The 19,396-nt window shown below is 42.9% G+C and overlaps 1 protein-coding gene across 3 annotated transcripts in view; it reads left to right on the forward strand.

Annotated features, from left to right (window-relative positions):
- Nucleotides 1-19,396, forward strand: part of LOC115160143 (E3 ubiquitin-protein ligase rnf213-alpha) — a 93,840-nt gene that overhangs the window by 61,330 nt on the left and 13,114 nt on the right. For all 3 annotated transcript variants that reach the window (XM_029710499.1, XM_029710501.1, XM_029710500.1), the window contains 17 exons: nt 538-751; nt 2,398-2,567; nt 3,001-3,123; nt 3,240-3,350; nt 3,454-3,696; nt 3,794-3,869; nt 4,165-4,199; nt 4,300-4,400; nt 7,788-7,944; nt 10,215-10,383; nt 11,879-11,967; nt 13,454-13,705; nt 14,203-14,335; nt 15,715-15,798; nt 16,763-16,943; nt 17,865-18,066; nt 18,390-18,467. In XM_029710499.1, coding sequence (XP_029566359.1) covers nt 538-751; nt 2,398-2,567; nt 3,001-3,123; nt 3,240-3,350; nt 3,454-3,696; nt 3,794-3,869; nt 4,165-4,199; nt 4,300-4,400; nt 7,788-7,944; nt 10,215-10,383; nt 11,879-11,967; nt 13,454-13,705; nt 14,203-14,335; nt 15,715-15,798; nt 16,763-16,943; nt 17,865-18,066; nt 18,390-18,467 — 2,418 coding nt within the window. The remainder of the gene's footprint in view (nt 1-537; nt 752-2,397; nt 2,568-3,000; nt 3,124-3,239; nt 3,351-3,453; nt 3,697-3,793; nt 3,870-4,164; nt 4,200-4,299; nt 4,401-7,787; nt 7,945-10,214; nt 10,384-11,878; nt 11,968-13,453; nt 13,706-14,202; nt 14,336-15,714; nt 15,799-16,762; nt 16,944-17,864; nt 18,067-18,389; nt 18,468-19,396) is intronic.

Below are 19,396 nucleotides of genomic sequence, written 5' to 3' on the forward strand. Positions count from 1 at the left end.
TGACATTTCACATTCTTAAAATAAAGTGGTGATCCTAACTGACCTAAGACAGGGAATTTTTACTAGGATTAAATGTCAGGAATTGTGAAAAACTGAGTTTAAATGTATTTGGCTAAGGTGTACGTGAACTTCCGACTTCAACTGTAGGTAGTAGAGTAGCCCTTTGATTAGCTGTTCAGAAGTCTTATGGCTTGGGGGTAGAAGCTGTTAAGAAGCCTTTTGGTCCTAGACTTGGCGCTCCGGGATCGCTTGCTGTGCGGTAGCAGAGAGAACAGTCCATGACTAGGGTGGCCGGAGTCTTTTACAATTTTGATTCCTGTTGGGGCATTAATAGATTAATAGAAATGTATACACGAATGAGTGGAAGTCCCTTTGGATAAAAGTGTCTGTTAAATTGCGTATATTAGCTGAAAATACCATACTCGTCATTGCTCAGGTTTTTTAGCTCATCGAGGGTCTTTTAGCGCATGGAATAACGTCACCCATGGTGGCATAATCTGATTTATTTTACTGATATCATCCCCATTGTTCCTCCAGGACTCCATGCATGAGAAGATGCAGTGTTGCACACCGGTGTCGCAGCAGGAGTGTCTACAGAATGAGAGCGCCTTCCTGAGTGACTTCCTGTGCTCAGGCGCTGCGTCTAGACAGATGGCCACTATAGAGTGCTTCCAGCAGGTGGCCAGGTTACGCATGTGTCTGGATATGGCTGGGAATCTATTGGTAGACAAACAACGGTTGGGTGCCACAGGTACTTAATTCAATTTTTCCCCAAAATGATACATGACCATAGCGATTAATAACAAATACTGTGTATATAGTAGGGGTTTTTTGTAACCGGTTATTCCAAAAGTTATTTATTGTCTCCAGGTTTAATGTCTACACTGGTTTAATGTATTCTAGCTACATATATTACTGTCTACAGTATCATTTTATATATATAAAAAATATATATATATATATATAAGCACCAGCTATCAGAGCAGCTCCCAGATCACTGCACCTGTACATAGCCCATCTATAATTTAGCCCAAACTACTACCTCTTCCCCTACTGTATTTATTTATTTTATTATTTTGCTCCTTTGCACCATATTATTTATATTTTAACTTTGAACTTTCTTCAAATTATAAATCTACCATTCCAGTGTTTTACTTGCTATACTTTATTTACTTTGCCACCATGGCCTTTTTTGCCTTTACCTCCCTTATCTCACCTCATTTGCTCACATTGTATATAGTCTTATTTTTGTCTACTGTATCATTGATTGTATGTTGTTTTACTCCTTGTGTAACTCTGTGTTTTTGTATGTTGTCGAACTGCTTTGCTTTATCTTGGCCAGGTCGCAATTATAAATGAGAACTTGTTCTCAACTTGCCTACCTGGTTAAATAAAGGTGAAATAAAAAATATATATATTACCTTCATTTAACTAGGCAAGTCAGTTAAGAACAAATTCTTATTTACAATCACGGCCTAGGAACACTGGGTTAACTGCCTTGTGCAGGGGCAGAACGACAGATTTTTACCTTGTCAGCTCGGGGATTCGATCCAGCAACCTTTCGGTTACTGGCCCAACGCTCTAACCACCAACGCCCTAACCACCAACGCCCTAACCACCAACGCCCTAACCACCAACGCCCTAACCACCAACGCCCTAACCACCACCAACGCCCTAACCACCAACGCCCTAACCACCACCAACGCCCTAACCACCACCAACGCCCTAACCACCACCAACGCCCTAACCACCACCAACGCCCTAACCACCACCAACGCCCTGACCACCACCAACGCCCTGACCACCACCAACGCCCTGACCACCACCAACGCCCTGACCACCACCAACGCCCTGACCACCACCAACGCCCTGACCACCAACGCCCTGACCACCAACGCCCTGACCAACAACGCCCTAACCACCAACGCCCTAACCACTAGGCTACCCTGTCGATCTGTCCCTTGATGAGCCCTTGTCTACGTGGTACTCATAGATAAAGGGGGCACACAGATAAAGTCTAAAATAACTTAAGTAGAAATTCCTAAGGTTTCCATACATTTCCAAAATGACCTGGTAATTACCTACTTATTTCTAAAATCATTGGGAATATAGGGTTATGCAACCCTATCTAGATTAAGTTTAAAAAAAAGGTCTATACTGTAAGTGCATCTGATGCAATCACATACTCTACCCAATCTGTGTGAAATTTCACATGACAGAAGGTTTTAACAATTTCATCATGAGAGATTGGCTGGTACTTGGTGATCTATGCAAACAGTGAGGATTTACATCATTGATTTGGTTCATATATTATTTTCATTCAGGCATTGGGTAAAATGTGCTAATATGTTCAAGTAAGTTGCCCCTTTTTTTTTATTACTCATTATGGTCCAACAGAGAGAGAATTCCTGACCAGCGTGGGAGAACTGTGTAAGCGCAGTGGGAATGACTGGTATCGGGTCTACCTGATCCGTACGATCTGCAAACAGCACGGAGTGGACTATGTCCAACACTTCCTGACAGTGGCAGATATGCAGTGGCTGTTCCCATACGAGGTTCTGCAGAAGGTACTGGTTTATATCCAGGGACGCCGTACTACTATGGCTGACCCTGTAAAAGAACACACCTCACTGCACCTCTCCGGGTGTATGTGACAATATAAACGATCCACCTATAAAAAGATAAACTTCTACCTTGCTTCTACACCTGCATTGCTTGCTGTTTAGGGTTTTAGGCTGGGTTTCTGTACAGTACTTTCAGATATCAGCTGATGTAAGAAGGGCTTTATAAATACATTTGATTTGATTAACCTTGTATGTAGCCCTCTATTCATTTGATTATATAACACATTGTTCATGTGTAATTAACTGATTGAATTTCTAGAAAGCTTTTCCAGATTTTCTCTGCTTTAAATAAAAAATATAAATGCAATTTAAAAATGGGGGGGTGGAACTCATCTCATCCACACTCATCACCCACATTAATTTCACTGTCTTTCAGAATCAAGTTGGCAGCCAGATTGACCAGTATCTTGTGTGTGGAGAGGACTACAAGACTATCCGAGATGTGGTTGCCAAAGCAATACTGGAGGGCACAATTAAGGAAATAGATCGTGCTTGTAAGGTATTGAAAGGCTCATAGAGATAGCAAATTGAAGTCAGTGATTTTACATGTCTGAATAATTTTTCTATTCTTTTTACAAGCATAAGTATGATTTATTTGGTCCGGTATGTGTGTAGGGTTCTACTTGTCCAAAAAACAAGAGGACAATGTACCTGCTTTTGGCTCTGTTCAGAGAAGTCACCTGTCTCTATAGAGAAGCCAATCCCAACCTCCATCCTAAATCTGAGGTAAGAAGAACCCACGGAGATAATACTGTAGCAAAGTTCATCTCATATACGGGCTTGTCTCTACATACAGCATCTTTGTTTAACGTTCTGGTTTATTTCCTAGTTTTGTCAAGCACTGGTGGATTTCATCCAGGCCTCAACGGTTCTTGCAAGCCGAAATGTGAAGGAATTCGCCCTGGACCTGGTAGCCAACCGGCTGGGTCCCCTGACTGTCCAGACTGGGGCCTCTGGTGCCCAGTGGGTGGTGGTGGAGCTGGCCATCCACTTGTCTGCAGTGCTGCTCTGTGGGAACCAGGGCCTACTGATACCCCTCCAGCAGCTGGCTCTTCTCCCTACTAACATGCAGGTGTGCTCCCCCCGTCTGCTCCCTAAAGTCTGCAGTGAACCTATTGTTCTTCAGCATAGATCACTCAATTAAATATATGTATTACTTTTAATAACAGAGAGCCTTCATACCCACCATGCCGGAGGATAAGCTTGCAGTTGTACGCCAAGCCATTAGAGGGATGACGTGGTACAGTAAGTATTGTTTCAGTCAATAAAAAATAAAAAAAAACAAGTAACAGCTAAAACTAGAATGCAAAAAGTTATAATGGGTAAATGCATGTTACAAAACTCAAAAGTCCCAGAGAAACAGAGTAACAAAATGACTATGGCATTTCGGCTTGCTTCTTCAGGCATCATAGATTTTGTTATTCATTAAACCTTTTATGCATTCTAGTTTTTTTTGTTCCATGAACCCATGAAGAACCCCCCCCCTTATTTTTCCTTGCCAAAAATGATCTGTCATTGTGCACACTTCTACACCCCACAGATTGTCCGAATGGTCACCCTTGCGCCATTGGTGAGGTATGTAGAATTTAGTTGATTCTGGGTTAAGAAGTGTGGCTGTAGTTACATTTCCTTCAATCATGTCCCCCCCTGCTCTCCTCTCTAACCCCCACCTCAGTGTGGCAAGCCCATGGAGACGAGCCGTTGTGTGGACTGTGGCGCTGAGATTGGAGGGCGCAGCCACAATCCTGTCGCTGGCTTCACTACTGCGCAGATCCGGTAAGTGGGCAATTCTATACTAGATTGACCCATAGATATTTATGATTTTTGGGGTGGGATCTATCTGAAATGAAATCCATAGAAAGGTCCTTTGGAGGAAGGATGATTTTGAAATCTGTATCCAAAATGATTGTTGAAAATGAATGAATTATATATTTTTCCTGTTGATGGCTTGGTCTTCTCAAGGTGAAGACCAAGAAGGCAGAGTCACTTTCCTTAAATGTATCCATCATGGAAAGAAAATTGCCTTTATTAATGTGTACGCTCCAAATTCAAATGATCACACGTTTAATTTTTTTTTTAACAGCATATACTGTATGTTGGAATTAACGGAATTACATAGTGTTATTGGGACAGACATGAATGCCATTTTAAACATGACGAATCTAATAAGACCAACTACAATCCACACGTAACCAAGGCTCTCCAAAATATCGTCTCTGATTACAACCTCATTGATTCCTGACGAGTATATAATTCTAAAGAAAAAGAGTACACTTTCTACTCAAACAGGCAATCATTCTCACAAATCGATTTAATCAAGAAAATATACATTTGACATGCAGTGCCTTCGTTAAGTATTCAGACCCCTTGAATTTTTCCACATTTTGTTACGTTACAGCCTTAAAATGGAATAAATAACAAAATATCCTCAGCAATCTACACACAATACCCCATAGTGGCATCACAATACCCCATAGTGGCATCACAAGACCCCATAGTGGCATCACAATACCCCATAGTGGCATCACAATACCCCATAGTGGCATCACAATACCCCATAGTGGCATCACAATACCCCATAGTGATGAGGTGAAAACAGGTTTTTAGATGTTTTAAAACAATTTTTTTTACATGAAATACCTTATTTACATAAGTATTCAGACCCTTTGCTATGATACTCAAAATAGAGCTCAGGTGCATCCTGTTCACACTGATCATTCTTGAGATGTGTCAACAACTTGATTGGAGTCCACCTGTGGTAAATTGAATTGATTGGACATGATTTGGAAAGGCACACACCTGTCTATAAGCTCCCACAGTTGACAGGAATTGTCCGTAGAGCTCCGAGAGGAATGTGTTGAGGCACAGATCTGGGGAATGGTACCAAAAAATGTCTGCAGCATTGAAGGCCCCAAGAACAGAGTGGCCTCCATCATTCTTAAATGGAAGAAGTTTGGAACCACCAAGACTCTTCTTAGAGCTGGCCGCCCAGCCAAACTGAGCAATCGGAGGAGAAGGGCCTTGGTCAGGGAGGTGACCAAGAACCCAATGGTCCCTCTGACAGAGTTCCAGAATTCCTCTGTGGAGATGGGAGAACCTTCCAGAAGGACAACCATCTCTGCAGCACTCCACCAATCAGGCCTTTATGGTAGAGTGGCCAGACGGAAGCCACACGTCAGTTAAAGGCACATGACAGCCTGCTTGGAGTTTGCCAAAAGGCACCTAAAGGACTCTGACCATGAGAAACAAGATTCTCTGGTCTGATGAAACCAAGATTGAACTCTTTGGCCTGAATGCCAAGCGTCACGTCTGGAGGAAAGCTGGCACCATCCCTACGGTGAAGCATGGTTGTGGCAGCATCATGCTGTGGGGATGTTTTTCAGCAGCAGGGACTGGGCGACTAGTCAGGATCGAGGAAAAGATGAACGGAGCAAAGTACAGAGATCCTTAATGAAAACCTGCTCCAGCACACTCAGGACCTCAGACTGGGGCGAAGGTTCACCTTCCAACAGGACAACGACCCTAAGCACTCAGCCAAGACAACGCAGGAGTGCCTTTATTAATGTATCTTTGAGTGACCCAGCCAGAGCCTGGACTTGAACCCGATTGAACATCTCTGGAGAGATCTGAAAATAGCTTTACAGCAACACTCCCAATTTAATCAATTTTAGAATAAGGCTGTAATGTAACAAAATGTGGAGAAGTCCAGGTGTCTGAATACTTTCCAAATGCACTGTACCTACCTCTATCACTCCAGTATTCTGGCACATTTTAAATATGGTATTAGAACTGACCCTGTGTAACTTATTACTTTCTCGTGTTCTTAATTTAGTTTTTTGTGTTGTTTCTTGTTTTGTTCTAGCTTATGTTAGTTTTAGTGCTGCATTGTTGGTTTTTGAGCTTGCAAGAAAGGCATTTCACTCTACTTGAGCAAGTGACATTAAAAACTTAACTTAAACCCCTTTTTTCTAAATGTACAACTTAAGTTAGCAATGCTGGCCTAGGGTTTCCCAAGGGACTGAAAACTACCCAACCATCCAATGATGGGATTTATAAATATTATCTGGGCTCCCAAAAGGACTGATCTGTACAATATATAAACTACTTTTGGAAAGCTCATATTCTGAGCTAGCCATTAAAAACAATGGTCTACAGATCTAATTTAATGTGAACAATCCTTTAACTGGAACAGAATATGAAAAATATGACCTTGGCATCCCATAATCCAAACCATTAATTTATACTGTACATTTGACATTTTTTTCACAGACTGTATTTAACACCAAGGAAACGTTTTACAATTAAATTGGCCCCAATTCCAAACTGTTCACTGTGTTCCCTAAATCAGGTAGGCACATTCCTTCATATGATGTTGGAGTATCCTGCAGTTAAATGCCTATGGAGCAAAGTTACAGAATTATTTTTGAAGTGCATGAATTGAAATATTCAATGCTTTGCATCTATTATGTTAACAATGATAGCCCCTTGAATCTCTCAATCGATCAAAAAACAAGGTTTTCGGAAGGATTGCGGGCAGGTGGATGGGGACTGACGGAGGGAATGGATTGGGGTTATATTGTATGCATTTAATTGATTGTTTTTTTGTACCTGTAACCACCCCTCTGAAAATAACTAAATAAAGAGTTGGTCACAACAAAAAAATATGGATTAAAGCTAGAAAATATGTGACATTTATGCACATGCTATGAATTATGAAAAGTGTTTAGATTAAGAATACCATGCATTTACATTAATTTATGGATAATATAAAATGGTCTCTTTTTACTTTTGAAGATATGCTGTATTTTATTCATAGAAATTAACATTATAGGGCAGGCTAATCACCATCATAACCAATCACAGTCCTCCTTTAGGATTTAGCAAGTCACCAAGAGAGGAAGTTCCCTTTGGAATCTAATTTCCCATTCACGATGTTGGTGGTTCTCACAGCACACTATAAAGTTTCAAATTACACTTTTAAATTACATTAAAAAAATATTTTGGATACAGATTTCAAAGGTGTGCCGAACATCCTTCCCCCAAAGGACCTTTCATTTCAGGGAAACCCAAAACATCATAAATATCTATTGAATTTCCCAAGTGAGGCTTTTAATGAGTCACAGTACTGAAGAATGAAAACGTTTTTTCTTGTCTTTTCATAAGGGGTGACAGTACTGAGACTGGCCACGTCCTGGGAGACCCTGGGCGGAGGGACCACCCAGACATGCAGGACACAAAGAACATGTCCTCTGTTCCTTTCAACCTGGTCCGGCTTCTCACCCACATAGCCATGCTACTAGGAGCCAGAAGTAACCGACAGGTACAACACTGCAAATCATACCAGAGGGACCTATGGATTTGTGTGATTTTAAGGGACAGTTTACTCAAATATGTTTCCTTACCTTGAAAGCAGTCTATGGACAAGGAGAGACAGCAGATACTTTTTTCTCTCTCATTTTTGTCCATAGACTTCAAATAATCCCTGGCTTTAAGTTGATAGCCAGCAGATTTGTTTAGCTGTGATGTGACATTTTGCTTCTTACAGTACACCTGCCTTAGTGGCAGTGGCCTGTTCAGAAACCCCTAGCTCTTTCCCGTAGTCCCTACCCTATTCAGTGGATAAGGAGCAAGGAGAATGAGCTAGACCCTACCCTAGGCCCTACCCTATTCAGTGGATAAGGAGCTAGTCCCTACCCTATTCAGTGGATAAGGAGCTAGTCCCTACCCTATTCAGTGGATAAGGAGCTAGTCCCTACCCTATTCAGTGGATAAGGAGCTAGTCCCTACCCTATTCAGTGGACAAGGAGCTAGTCCCTACCCTATTCAGTGGACAAGGAGCTAGTCCCTACCCTATTCAGTGGATAAGGAGCTAGTCCCTACCCTATTCAGTGGATAAGGAGCTAGTCCCTACCCTATTCAGTGGATAAGGAGCAAGGAGAATGAGCTAGACCCTACCCTATTCAGTGGATAAGGAGCTAGTCCCTACTCTATTCAGTGGATAAGGAGCTAGTCCCTACCCTATTCAGTGGACAAGGGGCTAGTCCCTACCCTATTCAGTGGATAAGGAGCTAGTCCCTACCCTATTCAGTGGATAAGGGGCTAATCCCTACCCTATTCAGTGGACAAGGAGCTAGTCCCTACCCTATTCAGTGGACAAGGAGCTAGTCCCTACCCTATTCAGTGGACAAGGAGCTAGTCCCTACCCTATTCAGTGGATAAGGAGCTAGTCCCTACCCTATTCAGTGGACAAGGAGCTAGTCCCTACCCTATTCAGTGGACAAGGAGCTAGTCCCTACCCTATTCAGTGGACAAGGAGCTAGTCCCTACCCTATTTAGTGGATAAGGAGCAAGGAGAAAGAGCTAGTCCCTACCCTATTCAGTGGATAAGGAGCTAGTCCCTACCCTATTCAGTGGATAAGGAGCTAGTCCCTACCCTATTCAGTGGATAAGGAGCTAGTCCCTACCCTATTCAGTGGACAAGGAGCTAGTCCCTACCCTATTCAGTGGACAAGGAGCTAGTCCCTACCCTATTCAGTGGACAAGGAGCTAGTCCCTACCCTATTCAGTGGACAAGGAGCTAGTCCCTACCCTATTCAGTGGATAAGGGGCTAGTCCCTACCCTATTCAGTGGATAAGGGGCTAGTCCCTACCCTATTCAGTGGACAAGGAGCTAGTCCCTACCCTATTCAGTGGACAAGGAGCTAGTCCCTACCCTATTCAGTGGACAAGGAGCTAGTCCCTACCCTATTCAGTGGATAAGGAGCTAGTCCCTACCCTATTCAGTGGATAAGGAGCAAGGAGAATGAGCTAGACCCTACCCTATTCAGTGGATAAGGAGCTAGTCCCTACCCTATTCAGTGGATAAGGAGCTAGTCCCTACCTTATTCAGTGGACAAGGAGCTAGTCCCTACCCTATTCAGTGGACAAGGAGCTAGTCCCTACCCTATTCAGTGGATAAGGAGCTAGTCCCTACCCTATTCAGTGGATAAGGAGCTAGTCCCTACCCTATTCAGTGGATAAGGAGCAAGGAGAATGAGCTAGACCCTACCCTATTCAGTGGATAAGGAGCTAGTCCCTACCCTATTCAGTGGACAATGAGCTAGTCCCTACCCTATTCAGTGGACAAGGAGCTAGTCCCTACCCTATTCAGTGGACAAGGAGCTAGTCCCTACCCTATTCAGTGGATAAGGGGCTAGTCCCTACCCTATTCAGTGGATAAGGAGCTAGTCCCTACCCTATTCAGTGGATAAGGGGCTAGTCCCTACCCTATTCAGTGGATAAGGGGCTAGTCCCTACCCTATTCAGTGGATAAGGGGCTAGTCCCTACCCTATTCAGTGGATAAGGAGCTAGTCCCTACCCTATTCAGTGGATAAGGGGCTAGTCCCTACCCTATTCAGTGGATAAGGGGCTAGTCCCTACCCTATTCAGTGGATAAGGGGCTAGTCCCTACCCTATTCAGTGGATAAGGGGCTAGTCCCTACCCTATTCAGTGGATAAGGGGCTAGTCCCTACCCTATTCAGTGGATAAGGGGCTAGGAGAAGGAGTTGGTTCCTAGTGTCTTATCTCTGTCTTTCTTTGTCTTTGATAGGCCATTGCTGCTATCATCAAGCCCCAAGTCCCTGACCCCAGTTTGTTCCTCATGGGTCACCTGCTGAAAGACATGGAACACGTGACTAGGTTTATCGGGAAGGGGAGAGACGACACAGTCAATGCCATCCACCTGATGATCAGTAGCCTACTGAAGCCTCACCGTCGTGGTAAGGTTTAGTACATTTACATTTTAGTCATTTAGCAGACGCTCTTATCCAGAGCGACTTACAGTAGTGAATGCATACATTTCATACATTTTCTCAGTACAAATACATAAGAGACGTAACGGTTTTAAGGACTTTTAGAACTAAGTTTGTTTTGATCTGAACGGTCTAGTTTTAGAACGTCTCATGTCGTAGGTTGGAGTTTCCGAGATTCAACATGTCAAATCTTTAGCTAAAATCTTGCGATGAGACAAATCGATTTAGCCCATCAGAGAACAGTGCGAGCTAGCCAAGCAGAGAGCTAGCCAAGCAGCAAGCTAGCCAAGCAGAGGGCTAGCCAAGCAGAGAGCTAGCCAAGCAGCAAGCTAGCCAAGCAGAGAGCTAGCCAAGCAGCAAGCTAGCCAAGCAGCAAGCTAGCCAAGCAGCGGGCTAGCCAAGCAGCGGGCTAGCCAAGCAGCAAGCTAGCCAAGCAGCGGGCTAGCCAAGCAGCGGGCTAGCCAAGCAGCAAGCTAGCCAAGCAGAGGGCTAGCCAAGCAGCAAGCTAGCCAAGCAGAGGGCTAGCCAAGCAGCGGGCTAGCCAAGCAGAGAGCTAGCCAAGCAGAGAGCTAGCCAAGCAGCGGGCTAGCCAAGCAGCGGGCTAGCCAAGCAGCAAGCTAGCCCGCCAAGCAGCGGGCTAGCCAAGCAGCAAGCTAGCCAAGCAGAGGGCTAGCTAGCTATTTTGCTGCGCATAGCTAGTTGATGTTATGGGGCTATTTTGCTTCCATTGGTCCTGGGGCCCTTGTTAAGGTCAACGGCATCATGAACTTTACCAAGTAGGTGCAGGTGAAATGTATTGTTTTACAGGGTCAGACATCGTAGTACAGTGCCCCAGGAGCAAATTAGGGTTAAGCTCCTTGATCAAGGGCACATTTTTCACCTTTCGGTTACTGGCCCAACGCTTGAACCGCTAGGCTACCTGCTGCCCTGCCATGACATTTTAGCCAAATCAACATTTTGCAATGGCCATCTGTCTCCGGACTTGAACCCCATTGTAAACCTGTGGTTTGAATTAAAGAGGGTAGTCCGAAAGCGCAGACGAAGAATATCAAGGATCTGGAGAGATTCTGTATGGAGGAATGGTCTAAAATCCCTTCCAATGTGTTCTACAATTTCATAACGTTTTAGAAAAAGGCTCAGTACCATTATCCTCGCAAGGGGAGGGTGCTGGAGTATTGAAAACAGGGGTACCAATCATTTTTAGATTTGTTTTATTACTTGTTAAAAATATCTTTCTTTGAACAATTGTATTAGTATAAAATATCATTTTCCCTGCAAAAAAATTGTATAATATAGCTCAGTATTTGTAGTATTTATTTTCTACAATCTTTTCTTGCTGATATTTATTAAGGGAGGTGATATTAGGTCAAGGTGTGTCTGTTGTTTCTGTTCTTGTTGTCAGTGTTTGTAACTGGAATCAGATTATGTTTAAAGTTAATTAAGTTTAATCTTCTCTCCTCAGGGTGTGATGATAATCATCTCTCTACCAAAGAGGCCAGAAATGACTGGGAGATGACAGTTGGTAATGAAATAATCTCCCCTCAGCTGAAGGTAAAAAAAAACAGTTTACTGCCTTTTATGATAGTGATTGTAGCTCTACTTTGTTTTCCATATTGATTTTAAGGTTGACAGAATTATCTAGAAGTCAGGGTTGGGCTCCAATTCAGAGTTTTGTAATTGACTCCCATTCAACTCATGAGTTGGAATTCAAATTGAAAATCGGTCACACCCCACATGATGTAGAATTGGTGAGGTTCATCACTGACATCCTGGAACTACAGAGAAATCTGGCGAAGACATGTTGGAACGTGACTGATCTGTCCCACAGCACCAATTCCTAAAAATAGAATTGCACCCCCCCCCTCCCTTTCGCCCTTCAATTTGTTGGGACATGGACTCTACAAGGTGTCGAAAGCGTTCCACAAGGATGCTGGCCCATGTTGACTTCAATGCTTCCCACAGTTGTGTCAAGTTGGCTGGATGTCCTTTGGGTGGTGGACCATTTTTGATATAAACGGGAAACTGTTGAGCGTGAAATACCCAGCAGCATTGCAGTTCTTGACACACTCAAACCGGTGCTCCTGGCACCTACAACCATAACCGGTTCAAAAGGCACTTAAATCTTTTGTCTTGCCCATTCAATTGTCTCAAGTCTTCAAAATCCTTCTTTAACCTGTCTCCTCCCCTTCATCTACACTGATTGAAGTGGATTTAACAAGTGACATCAATAAGGGATCATCGCTTTCACCTGGATTCACCTGGTCAGTCTGTCATGGAAAGAGCAGGTGTTCTTAATGTTTTGTATAATCAGTTTATAGATCTCATTTGTTTGGCTTCTTTTTGAAGGCCTTAAGGGTCAAGTTGAGGGTTAAACTAATGCACTCTGGGGAAATGTTGTATTTTCCCCACATTGAACAAAATGTAACTGGTTAATGGAATATAATAATTTAGAATATTTGCATACAGGTTTTGTTTTCCTTGATCATTTATTTTAAGTTGGTCCTGAAAATCAATTGTTTCAACAATATTTGATATGCATGTATAAACGACGTGTTTGGTGTTTTTATGTATAATATGTATATTTGTATAGACAACACCTAAAATACATTTACATTTACGTCATTTAGCAGACGCTCTTATCCAGAGCAACTTACAAATTGGTGCATTCACCTTATGATATCCAGTGGAACAACCACTTTACAATAGTACATCTATATCTTTTTTTGGGGGGGGTGAGAAGGATTACTTTATCCTATCCCAGGTATTCCTTAAAGAGGTGGGGTTTCAGGTGTCTCCGGAAGGAATAGAACAGGCATTTGAATTTCACTGAATTCAATTATATTTCCTTTAATTAAAATTAAAATTGCAATTCTGTATCCTGTTTACTACTTCAATACAATAATTACATTTTAATTCATGAGGCATTCTCAATTGAATTCTGAATTGAGCCCAACCCTGCTAGATGTACCTAGGAGACAGGTGTCAATTTCGAATTGTAGTTCAATTACCCTGCTGTCTCCTCCTCTCTCATCTCCAGGACCTGGACCGGCGGCTGCAAGAGGTCAATGCCTTTATCAGGGATGACTCAAGGTTGTCCTCCAACCCTATCATGAGGGTGTTGTCTCCGGAGCCACGGCTGTTCCTGTCCTCGCTGCCCCACAACTCCCAGATCCACAGCCCAGCGGTGTGGAACTGCAGAGAGAGGGTGTCCCTGCTCAGCCTCACCCGCGTTGTGGAGCAGAATGACGGAGAAAACACCCTGCCAGTGCTCTGGAGGTTCTTGCACAAGGTAAGAGGTTTATTTCACCTTTTTATTTAAACTAGGCAAGTCAGTTAAAAACAAATTCTTATTTACGATGACGACCTACCCCGGCCAAACCCTCCTCTAACTCGAACGACACTGAGCCAATTGTGCGCCGCCCTATGGGACTCCCGATCACGGCCGGGTTGTGATACAGCCCGGATCAAACCCGGGTCTGTAGTGACGCCTCAGTGCCTTAGACCGCTGCGCCACTCGGGAGGCGCGTCTCTGTTATGTCATTGAGAGCAAATGAACGATGAAATAAGGGAAAGCTTGCTCAGTGATGACAGATAAATAGCCTGCTGTGTTAAATGTGAACAGGCCTCATTTCTATTATTGGACCTCTGACTTTCTTTTCAATCATAACCTTAGCTGCTCAGCATGTATATAGGCCTTATACGGTTTACCAGTCAGTAGTTCTATGCCTTGTGATTGATTGCAGTCTGTCAGCAGATATTTTACTGAACTCTGTGATTTGGTTTCAGGAGGCAGAGCTGCGGTTGCTGAAGTTCATCACTGACATCCTGGAACTGCAGAGAAACCTGGTGAAAACGTGTCGGAATGTGACTGATCTGTCCCACGGCACCATTTCCAAATTCCTCCAGAGACAGGAATCAGGTACTATAACACAGGTGTCAAACTCATTCCACGGAGGACCGACCGAGTGTCTGCGAGCTTTCACTTCTCGCTTGTACTTGATTGATCAATGAAGGTCACTGATGAGTTAGGAACTCCCCTCACCTGGTTGTCTAGCTCTTAATTGGACAACCTCACCTGGTTGTCTAGCTCTTAATTGGACAACCTCACCTGGTTGTCTAGCTCTTAATTGGACAACCTCACCTGGTTGTCTAGCTCTTAATTGGACAACCTCACCTGGTTGTCTAGCTCTTAATTGGACAACCTCACCTGGTTGTCTAGCTCTTAATTGGACAACCTCACCTGGTTGTCTAGCTCTTAATTGGACAACCTCACCTGGTTGTCTAGCTCTTAATTGGACAACCTCACCTGGTTGTCTGACTCTTAATTGGACAACCTCACCTGGTTGTCTAGCTCTTAATTGGACAACCTCACCTGGTTGTCTAGCTCTTAATTGGACAACCTCACCTGGTTGTCTAGCTCTTAATTGGACAACCTCACCTGGTTGTCTAGCTCTTAATTGGACAACCTCACCTGGTTGTCTGACTCTTAATTGGACAACCTCACCTGGTTGTCTGACTCTTAATTGGACAACCTCACCTGGTTGTCTAGCTCTTAATTGGACAACCTCACCTGGTTGTCTAGCTCTTAATTGGACAACCTCACCTGGTTGTCTAGCTCTTAATTGGACAACCTCACCTGGTTGTCTAGCTCTTAATTGGACACTAATTGAAAGGAAATAACAGAAACTAACAGACTGCCCTCCAGGACTAGAATGAGTGTGCTGTATCTTCTGATTGATGCCGTGTTTCCTAGTCCTAGTCCTTGGGACCCAAAGGGGTGCACCTTTTTGGTTTTGCCCTCACACAACCTGATTCAACTTATCAAAGGCTTGATGAGTTGAGGAGTTGAATGAGGTGTGTTAGTGCTAGGACTAAACCAAAACCACTAGGATCCAAAGGACCAGGACTGGGAAACACTGAATTAGTGACATTGAGACAAATCTTAACTTTTAGATGTTTGCGAATTACTCATCTTCTTGTGCAAATATCCTATGTACATTATTTCAAAATCTACGTAAACGTTTAAGTAAGCCAGGCTTATCAACTATACTGTAAGCATCCTGTAAAACGTGTCATAAAGGAATTAGAGGAGATTTAAGGCTTCATTCAATCCGTATCGTGGAAGAGCTGCGCTACAATTTGAAGGTCATTTGCAAGTTTACAGTGAATGCAGTCTCCGCGACCACGGGAGCATTGCCTTTAATTGTTAATCACGCTACTAGAGCAGATCTTCAGCACCACGGATTGAATAGAGGCCAAAGTTTGTAATTGGTTTTGTCTTTGTCCATCTTTCCACAGTTCCACTGAGAGCCTGGTATGAGAAACGGATCAACATCTTCCTGACAACATGGAATCAGCTTAGGGGCTCGCTGGCAACCAATGGTAATAGCACAGATAAAGAATCACATAGCATTTGGGGTCTAATACCATTTGGGCTCAAATCTCTAGCCACTTTAATAATAAAAAATTGGATGTAATAAATGTATCACTAGTCACGTTAAACAACGCCACTTTATATCATGTTTACATACCCTATATTACTCATCTCATATGTATATACTGTACTCTATACCATCTACTGCATCTTGCCTATGCCGTTCGGCCATCGCTCATCCATATATTTATATGTACATATTCTTATTCATTCCTTTACACTTGTGTGTATAAGGTAGTTAGATTACTTGTTAGATATTACTGCACTGTCGGAACAAGAAGCACAAGCATTTCGCTACACTCGCATTAATATCTGCTAACCATGTGTATGTGACCAATAACATTTGATTTGATAAGCACAGATAAAGTATCATATACCATTTGGGGTCTAATAGTGATCTGGTACCCCCTGTATATAGCCTTGCTACTGTTATTTTATTGTTGCTCTTTAATTATTTGTTATTTTTACATTTTCTTTTCTAAAATGTTTTTTTATTTTTTACTTCAGTTTATTTTATTTTAGTAAATACTTTCTGAACAATTATTTTAAAACTGCGTTGTTGGTTAAGGGCTTGTAAGTAAGCATTTCACCTGTTGTATTCGGCGCATGTGACAAATAAAATTTGATTTGATATCTAATTACTCGCGCACGCGCATTTTCAGTACATATTTGTTGACGTTTTTGTCAAACAACGGCAACCTTAAAATGAAAGCATGTGTTAGGCACTCAGAGATCCTAGGGCACACTTCTTAGTGAACCCAAGCATGTGAAATATTCCCACTTCCCACTCTCCTAAATATCTCAATAATTCAATGATAACTTGGCTCTGCTGCTGCTTTAATGATTTAAAGCCGAATCGTGTTCCTGTGTTCCCATAACATCAGAAACAATGTGTTTTGTTTGGTTCTGTAGGAGAGATTAAGATCCCTGTTGACTTCTGCCGGAAGGATCTGGACATGACCACTGACTTCCGGGTGCTGTTGCCACGGCGTCAAGGTCCTGGTCTCTGCTCCACAGCCCTGGTCAGCTACCTCATCGCCCTGCAGAACGAGCTGGTCTACTGTGTGGACAAGCACCTTGGAGAGGAGACTAGGTGGATGCATGTTTACTTGTACTAATTTGGTGTAAAATAGGGGTCAGCAACATGTGTGATTCTTTTAATTTTTTTCTCCCAAGTTTTTTGTTAAAAAAAATGTTTCGTTTTTATGTACAAAAAGACTAAAATCACCAGGAATTCAGTTAAAAATTAGTTCAATTTAGGAAATCTGTTCCCAAATCTGTTCCGTTCCCCCAACCATCCGCTCCGACAAAAATCATCCCGCTGCTTGCCTTACTACCCCTGATGTAGTCCTAGCACACATCCTGGCTTTATGTCAAGGCATATCTGTTTTGAAATATCCTAGTGCTTTGTTGCTATATCCTAGTGCTTTGTTGCTATATCCTAGTGCTTTGTTGCTATATCCTAGTGCTTTGTTGCTATATCCTAGTGCTTTGTTGCTATATCCTAGTGCTTGTTGCAATATCCTAGTGCTTTGTTGCAATATCCTAGTGCTTTGTTGCAATATCCTAGTGCTTTGTTGCAATATCCTAGTGCTTTGTTGCTATATCCTAGTGCTTTGTTGCTATATCCTAGTGCTTTGTTGCTATATCCTAGTGCTTTGTTGCTATATCCTAGTGCTTTGTTGCTATATCCTAGTGCTTTGTTGCTATATCCTAGTGCTTTGTTGCTATATCCTAGTGCTTTGTTGCAATATCCTAGTGCTTTGTTGCTATATCCTAGTGCTTTGTTGCTATATCCTAGTGCTTTGTTGCTATATCCTAGTGCTTTGTTGCAATATCCTAGTGCGTTGTTGCAATATCCTAGTGCTTTGTTGCAATATCCTAGTGCTTTGTTGCTATATCCTGAGGGAAATATATAGAGAGAAAACAGCACATTGAGACGGAAGCAGAAACTGTTGATACCACAGCCCCATCGTTTCAGGCCATTTTGTTGACTTCATTTCTCTTTCCCCAGCTTTAAAGTGAGCCCAGCAGACCTAACGGACCTGCATGTGATTCAGTATGATCTGGAGAGGGACCTGCTGCCGCTGATCCTGTCCAACTGTCAGTACAGCATGAAGCAAGGCAAGGATACCCTGCACGAGTACGACCTGCCCAAGATCCAGCAGCAGATTCTCTCCCGCTTCTTGCAGGGCAGGCCCATCATCACCCTCAATGTGAGTGCCAATCGCTCAGTTGGTAGGAGCATGGTGCATCCAACACTAGTGTTGTGGGTTTGATTCCTGACTGGACGAGGTATACTGACAGAATATACTGTATTTTAACTGTAAGTCAGTTTGGATAGAAGGAATGTTAAATGGCCATATGACCACCAGCATCGGTGTCAATTCAATTCATTAATAAAAAAAAGTACTGTTATTTTTTTTAAATAGACACAATTAGCATTATTTGACATTTCAAACGGAATTCACCCCAACCTTGATGCTATACATTTTTACTTTTATCAGCTATTCATGATGTCTGTTGTTGGTTTCTACAGGGAATCCCAACACTGGTGAACAGACATGATCGAATTCATGAAATTATTCTGAAGGACATGAGAGGAAAGATCGGACAAGTAAGTTACGCTGAAATCTAGTGTCCTCTTCCCAAAACATTCACAAATGATGAATCACCATTTTCAGATGATTTTTATTTAAACTTTATTTGACTAGGCATGAACCAGATGAAGTTTTCTTTACCTTTTTTGCTCAGTTGGTAGAGCATGGTGTTTGCAACACCAGGGTTGTGGGTTCGATTCCCACGGGGGGCCAGCACAGGAAAAAAAAAAAAAAATGTATGAAATTGTATGAAATGTATGCATTCACTACTGTAAGTCGCTCTGGATAAGAGCGTCTGCTAAATGACTAAAATGTAAATGTAATATGGTGATGGCTCCATGTAGCCACAAATATTGGATTTGGGGAGCCACTGTCATATTCTGTCTGGTTCTTTCAGATCTAAAAACAATGGGAAAGAGCTTGGGCTTTGTCCTCTCTACTTTGGAGGTGGGGAGGTTGATCTCTCCTACTTTGGAGGTGGGGAGGTTGACCTCTCCTACTTTGGAGGTGGGGAGGTTGACCTCTCCTACTTTGGAGGTGGGGAGGTTGACCTCTCCTACTTTGGAGGTGGGGAGGTTGATCTCTCCTACTTTGGAGGTGGGGAGGTTGATCTCTCCTACTTTGGAGGTGGGGAGGTTGATCTCTCCTACTTTGGAGGTGGGGAGGTTGATCTCTCCTAGGGAGGTTGATCTCTCCTACTTTGGAGGTTGGGAGGTTGATCTCTCCTACTTTGGAGATAGGGAGGTTGATCTCTCCTACTTTGGAGGTGGGGAGGTTGATCTCTCCTACTTTGGAGATGGGGAGGTTGATCTCTCCTACTTTGGAGATAGGGAGGTTGATCTCTCCTACTTTGGAGATAGGGAGGTTGATCTCTCCTACTTTGGAGATGGGGAGGTTGATCTCTCCTACTTTGGAGGTGGGGAGGTTGATCTCTCCTACTTTGGAG

This window comes from Salmo trutta, chromosome 23 (genome assembly GCF_901001165.1).
Source record: "Salmo trutta chromosome 23, fSalTru1.1, whole genome shotgun sequence".
Classification (NCBI taxonomy): Eukaryota; Metazoa; Chordata; class Actinopteri; order Salmoniformes; family Salmonidae; genus Salmo; species Salmo trutta.